At 47.9% G+C, this 20,999-nt stretch overlaps 16 protein-coding genes across 16 annotated transcripts; 9 read left to right on the plus strand and 7 right to left on the minus strand.

Moving 5' to 3' along the window:
- Position 1: 1 nt before the first annotated feature.
- On the minus strand, positions 2-958 carry NEDG_01339 (thioredoxin reductase (NADPH); the record flags this gene model as incomplete). Its single annotated transcript, XM_067688757.1, has 1 exon — positions 2-958. The coding sequence occupies one exon, from the start codon at positions 956-958 to the stop codon at positions 2-4; it is 957 nt and encodes a 318-aa protein (XP_067543945.1).
- A 124-nt stretch (positions 959-1,082) lies between these two features.
- Positions 1,083-1,547, plus strand: NEDG_01340 (DNA excision repair protein; the record flags this gene model as incomplete). Its single annotated transcript, XM_067688758.1, has 1 exon — positions 1,083-1,547. The coding sequence occupies one exon, from the start codon at positions 1,083-1,085 to the stop codon at positions 1,545-1,547; it is 465 nt and encodes a 154-aa protein (XP_067543946.1).
- NEDG_01341 (ubiquitin fusion degradation protein 1) lies at positions 1,544-2,239 on the minus strand (the record flags this gene model as incomplete). Its single annotated transcript, XM_067688759.1, has 1 exon — positions 1,544-2,239. One exon carries the CDS (start codon positions 2,237-2,239, stop codon positions 1,544-1,546), a length of 696 nt encoding a protein of 231 aa, XP_067543947.1.
- A 47-nt stretch (positions 2,240-2,286) lies between these two features.
- Positions 2,287-2,757, plus strand: NEDG_01342 (thioredoxin reductase (NADPH); the record flags this gene model as incomplete). Its single annotated transcript, XM_067688760.1, has 1 exon — positions 2,287-2,757. One exon carries the CDS (start codon positions 2,287-2,289, stop codon positions 2,755-2,757), a length of 471 nt encoding a protein of 156 aa, XP_067543948.1.
- A 70-nt stretch (positions 2,758-2,827) lies between these two features.
- Positions 2,828-4,621, minus strand: NEDG_01343 (uncharacterized protein; the record flags this gene model as incomplete). The annotated part of the gene is made up of 1 exon (XM_067688761.1): positions 2,828-4,621. One exon carries the CDS (start codon positions 4,619-4,621, stop codon positions 2,828-2,830), a length of 1,794 nt encoding a protein of 597 aa, XP_067543949.1.
- Positions 4,622-4,668: 47 nt separating this feature from the next.
- Positions 4,669-5,115, minus strand: NEDG_01344 (uncharacterized protein; the record flags this gene model as incomplete). Its single annotated transcript, XM_067688762.1, has 1 exon — positions 4,669-5,115. One exon carries the CDS (start codon positions 5,113-5,115, stop codon positions 4,669-4,671), a length of 447 nt encoding a protein of 148 aa, XP_067543950.1.
- Positions 5,116-5,584: 469 nt separating this feature from the next.
- NEDG_01345 (uncharacterized protein) lies at positions 5,585-6,340 on the plus strand (the record flags this gene model as incomplete). Its single annotated transcript, XM_067688763.1, has 1 exon — positions 5,585-6,340. The coding sequence occupies one exon, from the start codon at positions 5,585-5,587 to the stop codon at positions 6,338-6,340; it is 756 nt and encodes a 251-aa protein (XP_067543951.1).
- Positions 6,341-6,706: 366 nt separating this feature from the next.
- Positions 6,707-7,180, plus strand: NEDG_01346 (uncharacterized protein; the record flags this gene model as incomplete). Its single annotated transcript, XM_067688764.1, has 1 exon — positions 6,707-7,180. One exon carries the CDS (start codon positions 6,707-6,709, stop codon positions 7,178-7,180), a length of 474 nt encoding a protein of 157 aa, XP_067543952.1.
- A 177-nt stretch (positions 7,181-7,357) lies between these two features.
- On the plus strand, positions 7,358-7,930 carry NEDG_01347 (uncharacterized protein; the record flags this gene model as incomplete). Its single annotated transcript, XM_067688765.1, has 1 exon — positions 7,358-7,930. One exon carries the CDS (start codon positions 7,358-7,360, stop codon positions 7,928-7,930), a length of 573 nt encoding a protein of 190 aa, XP_067543953.1.
- Positions 7,931-8,068: 138 nt separating this feature from the next.
- NEDG_01348 (uncharacterized protein) lies at positions 8,069-8,389 on the plus strand (the record flags this gene model as incomplete). Its single annotated transcript, XM_067688766.1, has 1 exon — positions 8,069-8,389. The coding sequence occupies one exon, from the start codon at positions 8,069-8,071 to the stop codon at positions 8,387-8,389; it is 321 nt and encodes a 106-aa protein (XP_067543954.1).
- Positions 8,390-8,445: 56 nt separating this feature from the next.
- Positions 8,446-8,784, plus strand: NEDG_01349 (uncharacterized protein; the record flags this gene model as incomplete). Its single annotated transcript, XM_067688767.1, has 1 exon — positions 8,446-8,784. One exon carries the CDS (start codon positions 8,446-8,448, stop codon positions 8,782-8,784), a length of 339 nt encoding a protein of 112 aa, XP_067543955.1.
- Positions 8,785-8,826: 42 nt separating this feature from the next.
- Positions 8,827-11,412, plus strand: NEDG_01350 (importin subunit beta-1; the record flags this gene model as incomplete). Its single annotated transcript, XM_067688768.1, has 1 exon — positions 8,827-11,412. The coding sequence occupies one exon, from the start codon at positions 8,827-8,829 to the stop codon at positions 11,410-11,412; it is 2,586 nt and encodes an 861-aa protein (XP_067543956.1).
- A 73-nt stretch (positions 11,413-11,485) lies between these two features.
- NEDG_01351 (transcription initiation factor TFIID subunit 6) lies at positions 11,486-12,649 on the minus strand (the record flags this gene model as incomplete). Its single annotated transcript, XM_067688769.1, has 1 exon — positions 11,486-12,649. The coding sequence occupies one exon, from the start codon at positions 12,647-12,649 to the stop codon at positions 11,486-11,488; it is 1,164 nt and encodes a 387-aa protein (XP_067543957.1).
- A 24-nt stretch (positions 12,650-12,673) lies between these two features.
- NEDG_01352 (casein kinase II subunit beta) lies at positions 12,674-13,255 on the minus strand (the record flags this gene model as incomplete). The annotated part of the gene is made up of 1 exon (XM_067688770.1): positions 12,674-13,255. The coding sequence occupies one exon, from the start codon at positions 13,253-13,255 to the stop codon at positions 12,674-12,676; it is 582 nt and encodes a 193-aa protein (XP_067543958.1).
- An 87-nt stretch (positions 13,256-13,342) lies between these two features.
- Positions 13,343-18,943, minus strand: NEDG_01353 (DNA polymerase epsilon subunit 1; the record flags this gene model as incomplete). The annotated part of the gene is made up of 1 exon (XM_067688771.1): positions 13,343-18,943. The coding sequence occupies one exon, from the start codon at positions 18,941-18,943 to the stop codon at positions 13,343-13,345; it is 5,601 nt and encodes a 1,866-aa protein (XP_067543959.1).
- Positions 18,944-19,745: 802 nt separating this feature from the next.
- NEDG_01354 (uncharacterized protein) lies at positions 19,746-20,159 on the plus strand (the record flags this gene model as incomplete). The annotated part of the gene is made up of 1 exon (XM_067688772.1): positions 19,746-20,159. One exon carries the CDS (start codon positions 19,746-19,748, stop codon positions 20,157-20,159), a length of 414 nt encoding a protein of 137 aa, XP_067543960.1.
- Between the last annotated feature and the right edge of the window lie 840 nt (positions 20,160-20,999).

Here is a 20,999-nt window from a genome sequence, read left to right on the forward strand (position 1 = left end):
ATTATTTATTGTTGCCGCCAAGGTACGCGCTTGCTGACACCCCCGCAAGCATCCCGGTGTAGGCCGCTGTGATGGCCTGCCGGTACCTAAAGTCCTGAACGTCACCTGCTGCAAAGACTCCTGGGATGTTTGTTTCCATTGTTTCCTTTTTGGTCTCGATATATCCGTTATTGTCCAAATTAATCTCGAGCTCCTTTAAGAATGCCGTGCTTGGCGTGTGCCCAATGGCGAAGAAGAGTCCATCAATCTCCATACATGTTTTTTGGTTCGTTTGCTCATTGTTCAATACGGCGCCCTTGAGTATCTCGTCACCTGTCGCCTCATGAAGCGTGCGCCAGGTCTCAATGGTGATGTTCGGATGGCTTTTTACCCTTTCAAGTAAATCGGGTCGTGCCCTGAATTTATCGGTGCGATTGATCAGAAAAACGTGTTTGGCAGTATCTGCCAGGTAGAGCGACTCTTCCATCGCTGTATCTCCCCCGCCAACAACCATGACCACCTTGCCTTTAAATTGCCATCCGTCACAGGTAGCACACGCACTGATGCCTTTTTGCCAGAACTCTCCCTCCCTGGTTCCTTTCACAAACAGCCTCCTGGCAACTGACCCCGTAGCAATGACCACCGACCGGGCCCGGTAGGTCCCTTGAGTCGTCTGAAGCATGAAGTACTCCTCTTCTTTTTTAATGCTGGCAACCCAAAGCTCAAGAACCCGCGTTTCTTCACTGGCTGCGTGGTCTTTAAACATGTCTGCTAGCACCCCCCCGTTTACTCCCTTGGGAAACCCTGGGTAGTTGTCTACGTCCAAGGTAGTAGTTAGCTGTCCGCCTGGGTTCTGGGTAGAGCTGTACCAGTCGCCTGCAAGGACCAATGGCCGGTGCTTCTTTAAATACAGTGCTGCGGAGTAGGCTGCTGGCCCACTTCCAACAATGATGACATCTTCGATGTTAACAATGCTCATAGCTACTGAGAAAAAAAGAAAAAGCATAAAGCAAGAGAGAATGCATCGACCACCACCGCTCATTGGCTCCTCCGAGCCCGATGACATAAATAGACACAATACTGCCGCTTTGGGAAGTATTAAAATGGAGTATGACGAGCTTTCCTGTGAGAAGTGCTCTGGTAATGGCGTGGATAACAAAATGTTCAAGGCCTTTGGCGTTCGGCTGTGTTCCCAGTGCAAAGGAGTCCTTCCACTAGTCACCCAAACGGAAGGAGTCAAAAAGTACCTTCTCTCCACCTCAGACCTCTCGCTTTTGCCGCACATTAAGGTGCCCAACCCCAAAGGAGTCCTTTGGCAGCCGATGAAGCTGTTCAGAGCAGACCAGGTCCAGGGTCTGTCCCGGGAGAAGTACCCGGACCTGGCGGAAGAAAAGCAGAGGAGAAAAGAGCTGTCTACCCAAAGACGGGTGTCAAAGATCCAGAAAAAGCTAAAACTTTTGAGAAAAACCGTTAATATAAACATCACACAGGAAATAGAGCATACCCATGTTTTTGATTCTTCAGGTAAGTGTGTGTGCGGTATGAAGGTGGAGTGTGAGGAGTTTTAGGGCTGCACCGTGCCTGGGCTGGGAAGAAACACCACCCCAAGTCCTTCGGCGTGGTTAAAGTACGGGTCTGCAAGATGAACGCCTCCCTCCGTCTGCACCAGAAGGTTTGGCTCCTCTGCAGGCACCTCTGCCTCGTAGTCCACAGGAGGAAGAAAGTCTACCTCCAGGTCGGTGTCAATGATGCTTATGCCTTCTCCATTGGGGCGTATCTCTGAAACCGTGAAAAGTATCTGCTTGAACTCTTCTTCAAAATAGAGAGAAATGGTGTCTCCGGTGCTTAGAACCTGGTAGTTTCGCAGGGCATCTTCCAGACAGCGCTTTGGGTCCTCTAGCTCCAGGAAGTCTTTGCTCTGTGGGAGAAGACGAATAAAGGTGCCTTTGGGGAGGGTGGTGCAGCTTACTTCCACAGGGGATGAGTCAAGTGCTAGTTGGTCGTACATCCACTGTGGGAGGACTGTGTCTTGGATGTCGTCTGTGAACTCGTGAACGCCTGTGTGGGTGTAAGAGATGCCCCCATGAGCTGAGATTTTGAAGATATATGGCATTTCAACCTGTTTGTTAAGAAGCACCTCTAAACAAAGGAGAGGAAGGAGTATCTTTCCAGAGTGGTGCTCTTTTCTTTCTTTTGGATAGACTTTTGGAATGAGAGTCCATTCCAATTCGTTGTGTCCCCCAAATATCCTTCTTAGCATAAACAATTTTTCATTTCCGAATTTATACGAATTTATTTTTTGTTGTCATGCGTGTCTTTGACTTTGTTATCATTGGGAGGAACGTTTCTGCCATGTCAGCAGCTATCTATGCAGCTATGTCAAATAGATCGACCCTATATATTAGCTGTCCTAGTGAGGTGCACAGCGCTGAGGGCGTGAACAGGTATTTAGGTTTCAAAGATGGCTCGTATAAGGTGTTCCATGAAAAGGTTTCTAACCAGCTGTCTAGGTTTTCAATGGACAGGTTAGATGAAGACGTCCACAAAATCATACATGGAAAGCAAGGTACCCTGGTTGTAACGAACAATGAGACAATCTCTGCAAAATCCGTTATTGTTTCCACTGCAGAAGTGTCTAGGCTGGTAGAGGGAGCTGATTCAGCTCCAGTGTTTCTCTGCGGCAGTGCACTCAGTGGCGTGCAGCAGAAGGAGCTAGTGGCTCTTGCAGGCACTGGAGTCATGGCAGCTATTGACGCAAGACTTGCACTAACCAACTAGTTCGGGGTTTTTGAACTAGCCCTTAAGCATCAGGTTTATAAATGGATGGATTGTTTGTTGGTGGGGGTGTTTATTGGTGGACGGGTTGGGAGGTGGTGTGGCTAGTATGTGGTGTGTCTGATTGTGCAGATAGGGCGTTGAATGCATCAATGAGAGGTTTGCGGTGTTTTTTCGGGGTTTTTGCCAGGATCTGGTGGAAGGTAAAAAGTCCGTTAGAAATGGTTTGGTAGTTCTCTGCAAAGTCTTTTGGGTTGGTAGAGGAAACAAGAAAAACCTTGAGGTATATCTTCACCGAATCTATCATGGAGGGGTGCAAGCACGGCGCAAACCCGCTCTCAGAAATGGCTTGGCGGAGAGACACCTCCAGAGCAGTCATAAAGCTTAGAATGTCTGCAGCGTGGTGAATCTGTAGCTTAAGCGGAACAACCCCATTAAAAATGGCCTGCCCTAGGACATTGAGCCACTCTTCAAGGACTTCCTGCTTGTTTGAGAACACGAGCAGGGATATGGCGCTGATGTCGTTTGTAAGGCGTGTAAACACCTCGCCCCCGAACTGTTCTAGTCTCTGCTCGTGTATAACTGCTCGATTGAGGAAAAAGAGCCTTTTTTCCAGCGAGACTGACAACGAGGCAAATATCCGGTTTGAGAGGTCGCCAAGTGCGTCAAAGGTTTTTGGTGCATCCAGGTCGGTTAAAAAGAAGATCTGTTCCAGCCGTTGAAGCATTTGGAGGGTGGTTGTGTGAATGTACTCTACCGTTTCTAATCCCGAAACAAAATGCTTACTGGAATTTGAAAAAGTAGACTTTCGAATTGTTCGCGAAACAGACGCGTCAACTAACTGGAGAAAAGCCTGGCCTACTTCTGGGTATTTGAAATAGATAAGTTTTGAAAGTGTTTGGGTGAGTAGGGTGTACACCTCGTAAACGCTGGGGTGCACTCCGTTGCCCTCAAATACAATCCGCATCTCTGCAAGCCCACTCAGTTCGCTAGCTACATAGATGTCTATTCGTGGAACAAGAGCTGCTGACAGGCCGTTTTGGCTGGTTTCTTCCCGAAAAAGAGGCTGTTCCTGGGAAATGTCTTCTAGGAGCTGCAGGTGGGTGGGCGAGCTTGTGGAGAGCTGCAGGGCGCTAATCTCTTGTTGGGGAGAGGTGTGTTTTTGTCTTTTGCCTGACAAATAGGTTTTTTCAAAGTCTATGCAGAGGGCCAGGCTGTGGAGGTACTCGGTGTCGGTGTAGGCGTTCTTCTCCACCAGGCGCTCCACCCGGTTCTTCACCACCGTAGTCATGTTGCTAAGCACAACCTTGGAAATGTTCCACCAAATAGGCAGGTGGGCTGTTTTGATTCCTACGCTATCTTTTATCCGCAAAAGCTTATCTAGAGCCGCCTCTATGCCAGACAGACTCGCTAGCTGCTCAATGTTCTTTGTTTCTTCAGCAAGCGTGAAGTTGGTCACCCAGGTTACAATGGAGTTTCTTACGTCTGCAGCGTACTTCTCAGACAGTAGCGTTGACAGAACCACTATGCTCTTGTCCAGGGCTTTGTCGTTTGCTATGCTGCACTTTATGTCGCTGATGATGATGTTTTTGAGAAGAAGGATGTTTTCCTGGACCATATTGAACTTTACGGCATATTTATCTGGTATTACGAATTGGTGCGACTTCTTCATCAGCGTTTCCAGGGACTGAAGGGTCTTTACCAGGCCTTTGTAGTCCTTGTATCTTACTTGATCCCGAAAGTTGGAAAGAGCTTTTTTGTGCTCTTTGTTTATTTCTTCGCTCTCTGGACGAGGCGAGGCTTCTCCAGGACAGCCCGTCTCTTTTCTTTCTTTTTCTTCCTCTGTGCCGTGTACGTGCTCCCCCATTAGTCCTTTTGGCGTGGACGAATAAATACGCTTTTTGAAACGCTGTCTCATTTTATTGATGCAAGAGACTTAGCGTTTACCAGTGTCACTATCAAGAGCGGAAACGAAAGGGAGCAGAATACTCCAAAGAGACAGTCTTTTGAGTAGCGCAGGTAATGTTTCTGTGGTTTTTTTAGCCTGTTCTTAATCTCGAAGAAAAGCTCTTCTGTTCTTTTTGCGCTCAGCTCCGGGTGGGCTAGGCACTGCCTTACGTCTTCCATTTGAAGAAGTTTGCTGTAAATGACAACCTCTTTTAGGCACAGCATTGTTTTTTCGAGGGGTTTATTGATGCCTTTTTTTGACAACTGCAGCATCTTTGCTTCGTACTCTTGGAGCAGTTTTTGAGACGTCTGAATCTCCCAGTGCATTCTAAGCCGCGGGAGTATGTTGTGGTACGCTATAATGCCTACCACCGCCGCTATGTAGGCGAGGTGGGCTACAAATACCTTTTTCATTCTCATAAATGTTTTAATTTTTTACCCCCCGTATTTAGAAACAAACACTCAAGAGAAAGCATTTAGGATTGGATGCAAACAGCATTCGAGGTAGACAGCGTTCTTATTAAGATTTAGGGCGGACTCATACCTCGAACAGTACATGTAAACTTAAGAACTGCCCTGATTATTCATGTGCAGCGTCAGAATTTACGCACATTTTTTTATTAACTTCTTGTGTTCGTGGGTGGTCCGTGGTAGTGGCAGCTCTTCCCCCGTGTCTACATAGAACCGTGCAGGTCTGCCCCGAACACAGATCGGTTGGTGTCTGTGTTCGGGTTAGTACGCTACCAACAGCAGACTAGCGGGTTGTTGTGCGAAATAAAAATTTACCTCTGGTATATAAGTATAGGTAGGTATAGGTTAGAATGACATCATTTTTTAAAAATTGCCTGTTTAAGCATATAACTTAAAATATTTTGTGGCAATGATGTTCACACTAAAGCATGCATGCATAACGTTTGCTACTCTTACTGTAGGCACACTAGGACTGCTAAAATACATGTATGCCCCTCTAAGCGATACAACCTCTAACCAAGGTCGCAGAGGTACGCCCACGCCCCTAGAAAGGAATGGAGTAGAGGAAAGGAGAAGAAAACACCTGGGCATTTTGCTGGCTACCGCCGTGGTCTTTGGAGGTATCTTCGGAGGCTGTCTGATAACACTTCTCTATAGGCAAGTATCTGCTTTGCCCGAACACACAATGGTAGTCGGAGAAGGGAAGTCGTGCTTTGTGCCTGCCCGAGCAGCACCCAGCACCCCAGACCAAGCATTTCTCGCGCCAATGGAAGAAATAGAGACTGTGCACTATTCAGATGTCGCATGCCCGCCAGTTAGCATAGCCCCCGAAAGCCCCATTCACCAGGGTCGGGGTCTGGAAGTTGGTGCTCCAGTCAACGAAGAGTTAACACCCGAAATTGCTGCGATAACCAACAAGTTAACACCCGAAATTGCTGCCATAGCCAACAAGTTAACACCCGAAATTGCTGCTATAGCCAACAAGTTAAACTCAGAACTCGACCTACACCCTCCAACTGAAGCGGCTCCAAATGTTGTGGCTGACACATTAACAATACTCCCAGACATATTGTCCCTTGTGGAAGAACATATTCTTCCCATTACAAAGTCTAGCCCAATACCAGACACTACCACGGATGCCACGCCTATCCCAGTCTTAGGACTCTAGGCCAAGACCGGTCAACAGTTGAACAACCATTTGAGGTACATTATGCCGTCCCTATTTTGGTCTAGAAAGGAAATAAAATGATCTATGGTTGATAAAACCGGTTTTGGTGTTCGGGTTAGGGTTATGGGTTGTGTTGGGTCATTTGGGGGTCTAACCCGAACACTAACCCCTGGCATGGCCCAACTCGAACACTAACCCCTGGCATGGCCCAACTCGAACACTAACCCCACTATAGACACCCCCCCACTATAGACACACCCCACTATAGACACCCGCGAATAAAACTAGTAACTTATATGTTATTTTGCCTATAAATGAAAAAATTTAACCTTTAAAGAATTTTAAGAAGTGATCATGGATTTTGACATGCCTGTATTGATTTCCTTGGCAACACTGATGGGAACAGCCATAGCAATAGTCTATATAAAAATAATGAAACACTACACCATTGCCAACCACACGCCTAGTGGCCGGGTGTTCTTTAAACAGGGCGAAGACAACCAAAAAGTCTATGTAGGTGAAAAACAGCTAAAAGAGACGCTGAGTGGGTATAACCTGCTAGAAACAATTCTATGGGACATTACAATGGTTTTGATTGCTAGTTTCGTATTTGCTCTTTTCTTAAGAGTGACCTTTGGTAAAATATATCAGAATTCAATCATAGCAGTTGATGGCGAAGACCTGGAAAGAGTCATACACTCCAGAAGCCGAAGATCTGTTAGGTCAGGCCTCACGCTGAAGCCAGGAAGCCTGGGGACAACAAGAGAAGAAATTCTTGCGAACCTGAAAATACTTCTAAGAAAGCATCTCAATTCAAGGTACCACATAACCGGCCTATAACAATAAAGCCACTTAGCCGATAGACCGCCCCATTGTTTCAACACCCGAACACAGTGTCTAGTACCAGGCATTGCCGGACAAAGGGGTGGATGTAAGCAACAGTTGGCAAAGCAGGCTAACCCGAAAGTATGATGTTTTCTATAAATGAAAAAAGCTAACCCTTAAAATTTTTAAGAAATGATCACATGGCTAGCCATATGCATATATTTGGGAATGTTCATCACAGGAGCAGCAGGACTTCTGCTCTTGTGCGTAGAGATGATGATACACCGCACCACACATGAGTACGCACCTGTTAGCCAGAACGAGTATGTCGATGTCGACGACAAAGCAACACTTCTCGACCAAGAAGAGGAGGCCGCCAAAAAAGAAGAGTTTTATAAGAGAGCAGAAAGGACTTTGGCGGTTGTATTTGGTGGTGCTTGTGTTGCTGTATTGATCATGGGTGTCCTATACTTGATACTGACCAATATCTTCCCACAGAAACTCAAAAAGTCCGAATATTATGACATAAACCTAACCACCCCAGTCCGAAGCCGAAGATCTGCCATCCCAGACGCATACAAGCCAGTAGCCGCTCCCAGGTACGAGCCAGTAGACACAAACGAACACGCAACCGCATCGGACCAGAACCTGGAGCCACAGCCTAACCCAACTCCAGATACTACCAGAAGATATCCAACAAACGAGGAAACCAAGAAAAACCTAAACAATATTTTAATGGGCCACTACAGCTCAAAGATCAGATAACACAACAGTTCTATATGCGACAGCTTTGGAAAACGCAAAAATCCGCAAACCCAAAAACGGGAACTATTTAAAGTTACACTCTTAAATTAAAGAAAAGGCATAGCACCTATTCATACTCTACTATTAAATATTTTATTTATGGAAAAGTTCCAGCTATACACACTGCACCCAAAACACGCATTTATCTTCTCAGGTCTTCTTTTCATGCTTCTTGGTTTTCTTCTCCTGGACAGACAGCTTCTGTTCTCTGGGAATATCGTCCTAGCACTAGGCATTTGTTTTGGTATTAGATCAGGGAGGCATTTAAAAGCACTTCTTATCTTTGGCTGCGGCTTTCTTCTTTCATTCTACACCCCAAGAATAGGCATAATGATAGAGGCCGTGTCTCTGGTCCCCTGGGCGCAAAATAAGCTTTCATCCTTTGTTAGATCACCTCTTAGGCTGCTAAAATGGGTCTAAGCCCAGCGCAAAGACACCCCCGGTGGCTATAAAGTTTTAAAATATTTTTATGACGAATGCCAAGCACGACAAAAGAGAGTCTTAGTAACAAGAAGACAGAAAAGAGAAAGAGTGAAGACAACCTGGAGAGCTCAGACGAGTACACCAGCGACATGTCCTCCACCAGGGACGAAGAAAACATCACAGACGGCTCCGACGAGGCAGAATCATCAACTGTTACGGAGGGAAGCTTTGAAGATGACGATTCAAGCACGCTGGATGAAGAAGGCTCAAGCTTTGATGATTTAGACGATGCATCAGACTCAGCCAACTACGGAAGCGAAGACTCAGACGACGAGGAGTTTGGGTCAGATGACTCACAGAGCGATGATAGTAGCACGAACGAGGAAGAATAAAATTATTAAAGTGCCAGCGTTTTTTTAGTTTTTATTTTAGCAATGAGGGACCAGCTGCTAAATGCACTCCAACGACTTCAATTAGCAGACAACCTTGAAAGAAAAGCCGCCGAAGAGTACATCGTCTCTACATCGCAAAACAACTTTCAGGAGCTAATTTCACTGCTTTTTGACATACTAACGGATAAAATCAATGTAGACCTAACACTGAAGATGACAGCAGGCATGGTGCTAAAGATGTTCTTTGTATGGGAGTCAGCTGATAAAAGAGACGAAGTGAATGCTCGGTGGATGTCTCTTCCAGAAGGCGCCAGGGTCCTGTTCAAACAGCGGCTACTTGACAGCCTAAAGGTGTGTAGTGGGCGCATAGGCGACATTATTGCCCAGTGTTTGAGTGCAGTGGCTAAGGTCGAGGTGGTTAATGGAAGATGGCCAGATGTGTTCAAAGACCTTATTGCAATTTACTCGCAAACCGTCCCACTAACAAACACCGTCAAAAAGAACGTTATCGATGCAATTGGGCACCTCTGCCTCGACATTACTGGAATGGAAGAAAAGCTTATTATGGGCTCGTCTGGTTCCATTCTAACGGTTATTATCAATGGAACACGGTCGGGGGACGACGAGATCAAGCTCTGCTCTTTTCGGAGCCTGGAAAGATCCCTGGGCTTCATTGCCTACAACATCGAGCTAGAAAACGAGTGCTTAGCCATTGTTGAGACGCTCTACACGGGGTGCAAGGACAGCAACGCAGAAGTAGCCACCAAGGCGCTGGAGTGCTTCATTGGCGCCCTTTTTATGTATTACAAACAGGTATCCAAGTACATAAAGATAGCCTTTGGCGCGATGGCTATGGAGTTTTTAAGCTCAAACACCCCGGAAAAAGTCGTTATGGCAATAGAGATGTGGGGCGTTGTTACAGACTATGAGATTGAGAACGAAGGAGACATCATTGCCGAGGCCTTCCCCGCCCTGGCCAGGGAGCTGCTCCCGATGCTGGTTAATGAGGGCCTGGAGCAAATCGAAGAGTGGGAGCCCCACAAGGCAGCAGCCTGGCTACTGACACTCATGTGCGAGTGTGCCCCCGAACGGGTTAAGGAAGAAATAGCGGTTAAGGAAACAGGAAAAACGATGGCTCTGGTCCTAGCCATTGAGAGAATGCTTCTTAGCGACAAGCCCGACGTTTTTGAGGCGGGGATGATTGCGCTAGGCTCGGTGCTGAACGAAAGAACTGCAAACGACCTCGGCACCTTTGTCAGGAAGATTTCTCCAGTGGTCTTTAAGGCGCTGCTGTCTCCCGACCCTGCAGTGCTAGACACGGGCCTCTGGGTCTTTGAAAAGCTGTTTAAGCACGCGTACGGGGCCGTTGGCACCGCCAAGAGCCAGGAAGAGGTCATTACCAAGATCATCGAGATTCTGAACACCAACCCCGGGGGCGCAGTTAATGCGGCCTGGGCGCTTGCAGGGATCGTTAGCGCGATTCGCGCCGAACCCCCGATCGGTGACGAGGACGAAATCATTCTCTTCACCAAGTATACCGAGATCGTAACCATTGTCCTTGGTCGGTTCTTCCGGCTAATGAAGGACGAGTACACCCTACGAGTGGCTCTTTCGTCTGCAGCCTGTGAAATCATCAATGCAGCACCTGAAAAAAACCACAAGGTAGTCCTGGGCGTGGTATCTGATATGCTAAGCCACACAAAAACAGAGCTAACTAACGACAAGCCCAATGAGGAGGCTATCTCCTGTTTTTTGAGCGTGATCCAGGCATGTATTTCTTCATGCTCTTCACAGATTCTGGTGTCCGCCCAGGATATAGTGGAGGTCTCTCTCTACATCCTCAGCCACCCGCAGATGTTTACCCTCTACACGGACGCTTACCTGACACTTGGCACCCTGGGAGACACCATTGGCATCGAGTTCTGCAACTACACAGAAAGAGTCATTGAGTATGTGGTTCGGGACCTCTCACGGCTGGAGGGCCTGGGCGTGGAGGGGGAGGGCTTCCCCATCTTTTCCACCACCCTGGTGACTTTCATTGGGTCAATGGCCTCAGCTACGCAGCTAGGCTTTGGGGCGTATGTAGATGTGATTGTGCCCCGGCTTATCAGAGCGGTAAGTTCGCCAGGCCTCCCCAGGGAGGCCAAGGTAACTGCAGTAACGGCCTTTGCAGATATTTCTTTGGCTATTGGAAAGATCTTTGACAAGTACATTGGGAGCATGTTTTCAATTGCTTTGTCGATTATTAGCGTTGAGGATGATGGAACAGACTCCAACTTTATTCTGATGCTGCGAGAGTCTTTGCTTGACCTTTTGTCGTGTATCATACAGTCAAGTAATGGAAAAAACCCAATGATTGGAGATAACGTAACGGTTATTCTTGAAGTGATTAAAAAAATCATCACAGAAACCACCGATTCAACCTGCGTGGTTAAGTCGCTGTACCTTATCTCTGACCTATGGATGCTCTATGGAACGACCAGGAACACCTACATCACCCAGCAGCTAGATTCAAGGTGGATTGCAGACTTTATTGCCGCCAAGGCACAGTCAGCGAACAAAGAGGTCAAGGAGGCTGCCATTACCACCAGGGCGCAAATAAACACGGCGACCGACCAGGAGTACTGATCTGCCAGCCGGGACAGGCACCCCGAAAACCCGAAACAATAAAACACTGAGCTACGCCTGTTTATTGATGCAGCTATGGTGACGGTACAAGATTGTCTGTGTAGTGGATGAGGAGCTTCCTGGGAAGAGAGAAGGTCTCCCCTGTTTTTTCAAGGTACTCAGCCTTGAACTGGATAACCACCCCTTCAACCACCTTCTTCCCAAGGTTGCACAGGCAGTACACAGCTCCATAATGGGATTCTTCGCTTTTGGTGAAATCTGCCCAGGTTTTTAGCAAAGTGTTGAGAACTCTGGGGGCCAGGGTGGTGTATGAGAGGGAGTAGGTGTCGTAGATGTACTTGATTGTTTCCGAGGCTCTTCGTCGGGCAGACAGCCCGCAGTCTTTCTCTTCTTCAAAAAGAACCTGTTCATCAAGAAGGACCTTTTCTTTGCCATCGATCCCAATGCTCTTTCCCACCACACAGGTGAGAAGAGAGGGCAGCATTTGGTGCATGTACGGCTCAATAAAGATCATCTTGTTCTTAATCAAACTTTCATACATTCTGATGATATCAATCAAATATTTTCCATTTCTCAGGTTCTTAAGGATTTCTTCGTTAAAAAAATGAACAAAGTAGGGTATCAGCTGCTGTATCCCACTCTCCATCTGAAGACACTCTGCAGCAACCTCAATGTGTTCCCGATCCTTAACAAACTGAACTATCTTCTCATAGTACATCTGCAGCTCTTTGGACAGAAGATGCTTCATGTGGTTTCTTATCTCAAGATCTTCTTTCATAGCTGCCAGGCTATCATCCTTCCGGGCCTCTGGCATTCTTTCAACTGGAAGGGGATTCTGTGGAATTTGCGGCTGCACCCCTTCAATAGCCAGCCAGTGCTTGGATACCACCGGCTTGTGCGGTATCTTTGGCAGCGGCGAGTTAAGCACCGTTTCCAGGTCTACCTCTTCATCAGGGACGTAGTAGAGGTTAGACCCCGGCACAAGCTTGAACACCAAAGAGTCGCTCGTATCGTACCCCAGCAGTGGATCTACCTCCCTGGAAAGCAGCGCATAGTTGACGTCTTCGATGGTAAGTTTTGTGCGCTTTGATGCAATCATAAACTTTGAGGCTTCCTGGGCCAGCTCCTTTAGCCTGTACTCCAGATCCTGTGCAATTACCTTAAGCTCTTCCTCCTCTATGTCGGGAACACCCTTTGCCTGGGCGTATGCTTTGAGCGTTTCAATGGAGAATAGCATGCGGAAAATAAAAAATTCGTTTATTCAGTGTCTCTCTACTTGGAAGCCAAAAATCCGTGGGAGGTACTTAACTGGCCTTGTTCGGGGTATCAGTGCATCCCCGTGCTGCAAAAGAAGCAAGTGAGAGAATGTTCGTCCAAAAGCGCATCCGTCAATTTCTGCCAGGGGTCCTGCTGGTTCGTAGAGCTCTGTGCACTGGTTGCAGAATAGTTTTACATTGGCATAGCCTGGGTAGTCATTGAGCCCGGTGGGAATCAAGGGGTAGCTGGCGCAGAGCACTCTTTTGCATCTTCCGTATATGTTTTTGGTGATGGAGGGTAGGATCTCTTCTATGCCCTGTTTTGAGAGAATGTACCTCTGGTGGATGAGGAGGTAGAGAACTGTCTCGTTTTCAATGAAGTAGCTCTCTTCTTCTCCGCGAAGGGCTGCAAGTGCTCGATCGTAGTCTTTGACTATGTCTGAGAGGCCAAAGAGGTTGAACGAGTCGTCAATGAAGGATTGGTCTACTTTTATGAGGAACGGGTATGGGAATTGTTTCAAAAAGGCATCTGACCACTCTTCCATCGATCCACTCGACTCGTACTCTTCAGAGCTACTGCTGAACATCCAAGAAAATTAAAGAGAGAAATAATTAATGCATGCCAGGCCTGGTGGTTTGGTGGGTGGCCTGTGGGTGGCCTGTGGGTTGACTAACTACTCAGCTCCGTCCTGGGTCAGGTGCCTAAGCATTCTTCTGCAGTAGGAAATGACTGTAACTGTGGGAACAAGTGAGGAAAGTGAGGAGAGATGCTCTCTGCAGGCAGTGAAGGTGGAGGGAAGGTCTCGCTCAAACTGTCCACCGCATGCGCATCTGGTGGTGATAAGGCCAGGGGCTGGTTTTTTGCATCGTTGGCAGAGTTTTTCCTTTTTGATTGCGGTTTTGGATAAATCGTAGATTTTGCTGCAAATGGCTTCTTCCAGGGCTGTTCGGGAGAAAGGGGCGCTGCACGATTTGCAGTGCATCTCTATTTTTTGTCTGTGCTGGATAAGGTGCATAAAGTGGGCTTCTATCTCTTCGGGGCCCGTAAGCCCGGTGAGAGGCGCGTAAAACGTGGTTTCTGCAAAGCAGGGGCAGCCAACTCCAAGGGAGACAACGCGGCCAAAGGGTCTGGTGAGTGTCTCTGAGAACGCACTTGTTCGCACAATGGCAGCTACTTTTCTGCCGTAGGCAGGCGCATCGAATTTTAGGGCATATATCTTGAAAAGAAGCCTTGCTAGAAGCATGCCACTCTGCGGCAAGGCGTCGTACGTTTCTCTGAGGTACTCCAGTGAAGGGAGCTCTTCTTCTCCAAGGAGGGAAAGCAAAATAGGCTCGGGGATGGGGAAGGCAAAAGATTCCTCCACCTGCCCTGAAGGAAGAGCAAAATGGAAGTTGGCCCGGTCAATCATGACAATTCGGGCATACCACTGCCCCACCTCCACGTTAAGCAGTGAGCCATACTCCAGGGAAGACAAAGACTCCATAGCATGCTGGATTTGTGCGTCTGCCAGCTGTTGGGTTGCTCTTCGGGTGAAAACCGTTATTTCTTCGCATTCTGTCTGCACTATGTCGCACCCGGCTGTTTTGATAGCCCTTACAACCCCTGATAAGAATTTTGTTTGGAGAAGAGAGATATGGAGGAGAACTGTGTCTGTAAGAGTGGTGTCTCGGTGGGCGGCACGGGCCCATCCAGAGATTTGCTGAATCAGCTGGCTGGCGCCTGTCTCTTTTCGGATGTATGTGTAGACAAGCTTTTTTATCAGCGATTGCAAAGCCTGAAGTTCTGGGGTTTGCTTGGTGGATGCGCTTTCTTCCTTAAGAAGTACGTCGGACTCGATGATTCCCAGCAAGATAGCCCCTGAAACATGCAGGGTTGCTGAAAGTCCCTCATAGACCCCTTCCTGGGTGAACTCTTTCCTGAACGGCTCAACCATCTGGCAGCCGAGGGCATAGTGCGTGTTTAGCTCTGAGGTGGTGTCCCCCCACCCGACAATGTTCCTTTTTCGGCGCTCCAGGTAGTAGAGGAGGTTGAGCTGTAGGTATGGCACAGGGGACGGCGAAAACAGCAGCGGGGTGTGGGAGTATTCGCTAACGGCCGTGGCGGTCTCAGCAGCTGTTTTCAGCCTTTCTAGCGCCGCCAGAAGCAGTGTTTTGGCAGCTGCTGCCCCCTGGATGGTCTGGGCGGCCTGTATCTCTTGGGGGATTACTAAAAACCTTTCCCTGGGCAGCGTGTCTGGCGGCGTTTTGAGGGTAAACAGAAGAGATGGAGGCTGTTTCTGGAAGTATTCGAGCAGTTCTGGCTCTTCTAGCATTCTTGTTTCTGTGTCATGGACTGCATAAACCGTTTTTCCTGATATGGTGCCGTGTGCAAGCGATATAACTGGGAGTTTCTGGTACCCTGTGCACTCCAGGGCTCTTGCCTCTGGGGGCGCATCTAGTTCAAGAATGTGCCTCACCTCCGGGCTTTCAAAAAGCTGTGCATACTTGTGAAACTTGCTTTCAAAGGCGTGGGAGTTAACGGTTATTTTCAGGAAGTTTTTGTCGCCTGCTAGCTCAACGCCTAGGCATCGAACCTTTTCCATACTTAGCTCCCCTGCCCCTGAAGCCAGTGTGTTGTAGAGAACTAGGAGCCTCTCAATAATAGGCAAGTCTGCCTGTAGATAGAATACCTTATTTAGCGGAAGCGTCTCGTGGATAAAAACACCGTCTTTCAGAACAACTCGGACAAACGTGTGCTTAGTTATCTCGGCAATGGCTGCAGCTGGAGGAAGCGTTTCTCGTTTGTCTTCTCGGCGGGTCTGGAAGGTGCTTGGAGGGTCCCGAACCTGTTTTTTCAAACTGAAGTATCCGGTCAGATTGGGGTAGTGGGCGGGCTGTGAGGTGGTTTGTTCAGTGGGCAGCTTTTGGGCGTGGGTGGGTATCTGCTGTGGAGCTTCTGGCTTCTTTTGAAGGAACTTAGTAAGGGTGGATTGTGGGACTGTCCACTTTGGGGGGGTAATTCTAGGAATTGGGTTTTTGAGTCCTTGGAGTGCCGACGGAACAATGATAATCTTGGTGATCACGTTTGTTAGCCGCTCCAGATAGTAGCTCCAGTCAATAAGGTCTCGGACGCTTTCAGGGAGGACTCGGGCACCTGTCCATTTTTTCAGGTACTTTTGCCGCACGGCTACAGGCGCATAGAACACCGATTGCGGTATGGCTCGGGACGTAACGGGGTCGCCCTCAGGGTACTTGGCGATAATGAAGGCACACGACGTCCCCTTAGCCACTGCTGGCTGTTCAAGAAACTCTGCCAGCCTTTCAGCCGCTGTTAAACAGTTGGTTTTAATGGCGGCATACTCGTGGGCCTCTTTAGACATGCTGCGCCGCTCTCCAAAGTACTCAAAAATCTCTTCGTCAGCCAAAGACTCTCCCTGGCTCTCAATAATGTCAATCCAATAGTTGGCGCATACACTAAGGTGAAAGTAGCACTCTTCAAGGGTCTTTCCAAGGAGCAGGGTGTTGAACAGCTCCTCCTGAAAAGACTTGACAAATTTGAGCTCTCCCCGCCTTTTAAACTCAAACCCTTTCAGCTCGGAAATCTTTTCTTTGGCGTTGATTACAATGTACCTTTTTTTGATGGACTCCCCCTCCTTTGCAGACCCTGGTATAAACATGGCTCTGTATGGTCCATCAATCTCAAAACGAATCGAGTTTTCAGCTGAAACTCTGTACTCTCCCCCTGGCTGGAGCTCCAGGTACTGTGGGTTGGTGAACTCCTGCACCAGCATTTGGTTCAGAGCTGCACAGATATAGGAAAAGGTGCATGGCCCACTGGGGGTGTTCAGGGTGTATGTATGCGGAAAGCTTTCCGGAAAAAGCGCCCAAATTCCATCTGTGTCTAGCTCCAACGGGATTCCAAAAGCATCAATTACTGCCTTGGTCCGCTGGATGATTGAGCTTCCTGTTTGGCAGACAACAGCAGCCATCTCCATAGAGTACCACCTGGCCCCCTTTTTCATCACGTACCCGTAAAAAGAGTTAAGCACGCATTTGTGTGCTATCTGAAGAGAGTCGTAAATAGCTGCTTTTTTACCCAGCTCGGTGGCCGTTTCTCCATTGATGGTGGTTTGGGTCTTTAGAGCAGTTGCTGCTTGGGCCGCCGCTTTTTTAGCAAACCTTTTGTACTCGTTTCTTCTGTCTCGGAAGGTCCGCACGGCGTTTACATAGAAAGGGTTCTCTCTCTGGCAAATCGTGCTCTGCTTCTCTTCAATTATAATCTCTCGTGTTCTCCGGCTGATCTTTTTCGCGTACTCAATCACCCGGCTTTTCAATCTTTCCTCATATGGCAACTCCCGGTTCGTTTCCTCGCGAACCTGTTTTGCAAGGACCTGCGCTGTTTTTGCATCTACTGCAAACACTTCTGCCCGCGCCTTCCACTGCATTGTCCGCTGGCATACGTCTTTTTCTTGGTAGTACTCGCACTGTGCACAGTTTCTTTCGCTTGTGACCGCCACTGGCTGTAGCCGGTTGGTAAGGATGATGTTTGGGTACATGGCCCCGACGTCCAAATGGTAAATGTGCGGTCGGAATCGTCCTGTTTTCATTTCAATGAGGGCTTGGAGCTTGTTTTGGATGTCTTCTTTGATTTCTTCTGTGTTAGTGGCTGTTGCTCCGTCAAGCTCCAGTGCAATCACGGCATCAACGTTTTCCATCATTTGTGTCAGGTACTCTGGCTTGAAGGAGAAGTTGTACTCAAAGTCCGACCGGAATATTCCCGACTGGAGACACTCCACGTGCCCCCCCACATACGACAGCGAGTCGGCTATTCTTCCGTTGTAGTCGTGAAGAAGCGACGTTCTCTTTTTTGGTGGTATCAGCACACAGGACCCGTGCGCTTCTTTCATAAGCAGTCCTTCGCAAAGGGCCCCGGATCCCTGCCGGAGTACGTCATCTGGGGGGAGAGGAATAAGCGTGGCAAGCGAAAAAATAAACGGATGTACATACTTCATGTAAAGAAAGTGGGTGGCAATGGCATCTGAGACAGAGTATGATGCAAGAACTCGCGGCCGTGTGCTCGCAAAGGCAAGCATGTCCTCCGGGTCTATTTCATCTGGGAAGTATCCTAGCTTGGCTCTTGTAACGCTTTTTAGGCCGTGGCTTCCAGCCGGAAGGTAGCTGTCTCTTTTCACCCACCGGAAGCAGTCCAAATGAAGAATAAAGTCTGCAACATACTCTTCCTTGGCGTTTTTTTTGATCCCGATGCACTCCCCCATGTCGACTTTGTACACTTCAAGCCGTTTCTCCACGAAAGGCCAGTCAAACATGTCCCCGTTGTACGTGGCCATAATGTGCGGCTTAAACGTCTGTACAAGTGTAAGGAATGTCTGTAGCGTGGACCTTTCATCTGGCTCATTGTAGATGTCAAACTCTCCCCCAATGTCTGCTGTTGGCCAAAACTCAAATGGTGCTATGTCTTCTCCCACCACCTCTCTGTTTACAATCAGCCATCCTCCTGCCGAGCTCATGATTGAGATCATCATCACTTTGTCTTTTTCCGCATTGGGAAATTTGAGCGGATCTTTGGTTGTTTCGATATCAAAAGAAAACGACCTCAAATCTGGTGGAAACACCCGCTCGGACGGCTTAACGCTGTACTGCCCTGTATACTCGATAGTGTACCACTTTCCAGCATTCAGGTTCATTTGAATGCTCATCTGAATGCCCACTGGAATATCGTACTCATGGACCCCAAAAATTGACTCAACAAGTGAGCGCTGGGCGCTTGCTTTCTTTTCTTTGCTGAACAGCATTATAGCTGACTGTTCCCTGGCCCTTTGGATGTTTTCTTTAACTGCCCTATCGACCTCTTGTCTTAGAGTGAATGCCTCTTTTTCGGTGTAGCACATGATGGATAGATATGCTCGGGGGCTCTTTCCGGGCTTTTGGGCCAAATGGTTGGGCTCTTGCAAATCTGTTTTTTCTATCCTCTGGATTTTGCTGATGACTGTGGCATACTTTTGCAAAAGATACTCTTCCACCCCGCCCGCATACATTTCGTCAACTGAGAGTGTAAACCTCGGGAAGAAGGGCACTTCAATCCTAAAGTTCGCTCCACTTACCCCCACAAAAAAGAGGACTCCGTGTGTTACTAGCCGGTCAGTCTCTGCGCAGACTCTGTCTTTTGTTTGGTAGTTTAGCAGCCACCCCTCTCGAGTGCCAAACTCTCTGTGTATGTCGTATCCAAAGTATTCCATTAGTAGCCCTGTGTTGTCTGGGTGCATCAAGGCGTGCATTTGAAAGTCTACGAAATAATTTTCTTATTTAAACCCGCGCGGCCGAGTGTGGCCACTCCAAACACTAACCCGCCCAGCCCCGCGGCCCAGGCACCGTGCCCGTGCCCGTGCCGTTGGTCTGACAATTGATGATCTTCTGATTCTCTTTCCATTTATAGAAAAATACACAACTTTGGGCTTAATTTGGCTCTGTTGTTGGGCAGGGGTTAATGGATATGCCTTGCGGGTACAGCCGGCCTGGAACCTTTGGGCTAGGCACATGTGAGAGGCTATGCCTCTGCCTTTGAGCGGACTGTATATAATTTTTCAGTCTACTAACCCAAACTAACCCGAACATGAGATCTGTGCACCGGCTAAACAGGCGGATTACAGGTCACCCAGGAAGGCGTTTGTCTGTTATGGGCTGTTTGTGCCAACTGCTGTTGCTTTTACACTCACGAAGTCTTCCACTTTTCGCAGTAAGAGTAAAATAATAGTTCTGGGCGGAGAGAGCTATAGGCGCGGATGTGAGTCGGTGTTGCGGGACAAAACGAGCTAGAGATGGAACAGGAATGGGACGATTAGTCTCTGCCCAATAATTATATCGAAAGCTACCCAAAAAGAGCGTGGTAGGCGGGCCAAGTTGGTTGGTGCTAGTTCATGCTGTTGAGGTGGGTACCTATTATATATGGGTTAGGTGACTCAATGGTATAGAAGGAAAGGTCCAGAAAAATATAAATTAAGTCAAAGTTGCCTTTTTAGGATATTTTTGCATATTTTTTCTTTGTGGGGTATAAATATAAGTTTTTTTTTAATTTTTATGATGTTTAGTGCCGCTATTGTTCAAGCAGTATCCGCTTTAGGTATTTGGGGTATTATCACCGCAGTCTTCTACTTCTTTTCCCATAAAGTAGCTCTCCTGGGTGCACCAGAAGAGCCAACAGCACCAACATTTGTTGGTGTTAGCGACGGCACTGTGTCACCTACTCCAGAACAGAAAGCTACTAACGAGTCTCTCCAAAAAAAATTCAAGACAGCCAGTCTAATTTACAAGGCCAAGACATGGGCTCGCCTCGGTGTTCAAGGCTTTTGGGCCCTCGTCGGAGCTGTTTTGGTTGTTGCAGTCCTTGTCCAGCTCGCTCCAGTTCAAACCTTCCTTACCAAGGTCGGCTTATTCAGGTACGTTAGCTGCCTAGTTCGCAAGCCAGTAATAGCTGCTGCAACTGCTTCTAAGTAAGGTCTCCGCTAATCCAAATTAGCTACCTGGTCTTTAATAACCAACAACTAGCTACACTTGCATAGTGCTTTACTGTGTAGTTTTCAATAGCTAGGAGCCATTTGACCAGCCTATCCCGTTTTTTACACCACATTGCCCCACCACCGGGCAAGCTAGCATAAGTAATGCTACTACCCGAGCAACCACCACCCACGACAATAAATAACATTGGGAAGAGTATTTGTGCGCGTTTTTCAGGTTAGCTCAGGCTTTAGTGTCTGGGCAAAGAAGACGGAATCGGACTAATGGCCACCCCGGGCATTCCAGAGTGTGGGGTATCTCCTATCTGATTGTTGGGCAGTTATGGATCTCTGCAGATGGGCAGGCCAGCAACGTTCCTGGTGTCTGCTCTTTTCCAATCAGCTCTTCTAAACAGAGGTTGCACACCACCAGCTCTTCTAAACAAAGGTTGCATAATGTGCTGCGTGTGGTCAATAATGACGAAATACTTTGGTTAGTTCAGGGTCTTCACCGCCATCCATACCCAGACATACAGGACACTTCGGCTCGGAACCTCTTTCCGGCCGGGGAGAACAAAGGCCAGGGGAGATCCTGTTAAAAGCCAAACAAACACTTTGGGGCTGTCGGACCACCCACCTAAAAGCTTGCCTTCAGTCCAATCGCTATGCATGTTTATGGGAATACATAGTGTATAATTGACAGAGGGGCGGGGCCAAGGATAGCATACGAAACATACGAAAAGAGATTTAGTCTTGGGGGTTTTGCATATGCCGTGGTGTTTGGTCATTCAAACCAGCCGCGACGTATCTATTTCTTATGTTAGAACAAATCTTGAAAACA

The sequence above is a fragment of the Nematocida displodere genome (assembly GCF_001642395.1).
Source record: "Nematocida displodere strain JUm2807 chromosome Unknown 4, whole genome shotgun sequence".
NCBI classification, from domain to species: Eukaryota; Fungi; Microsporidia; genus Nematocida; species Nematocida displodere.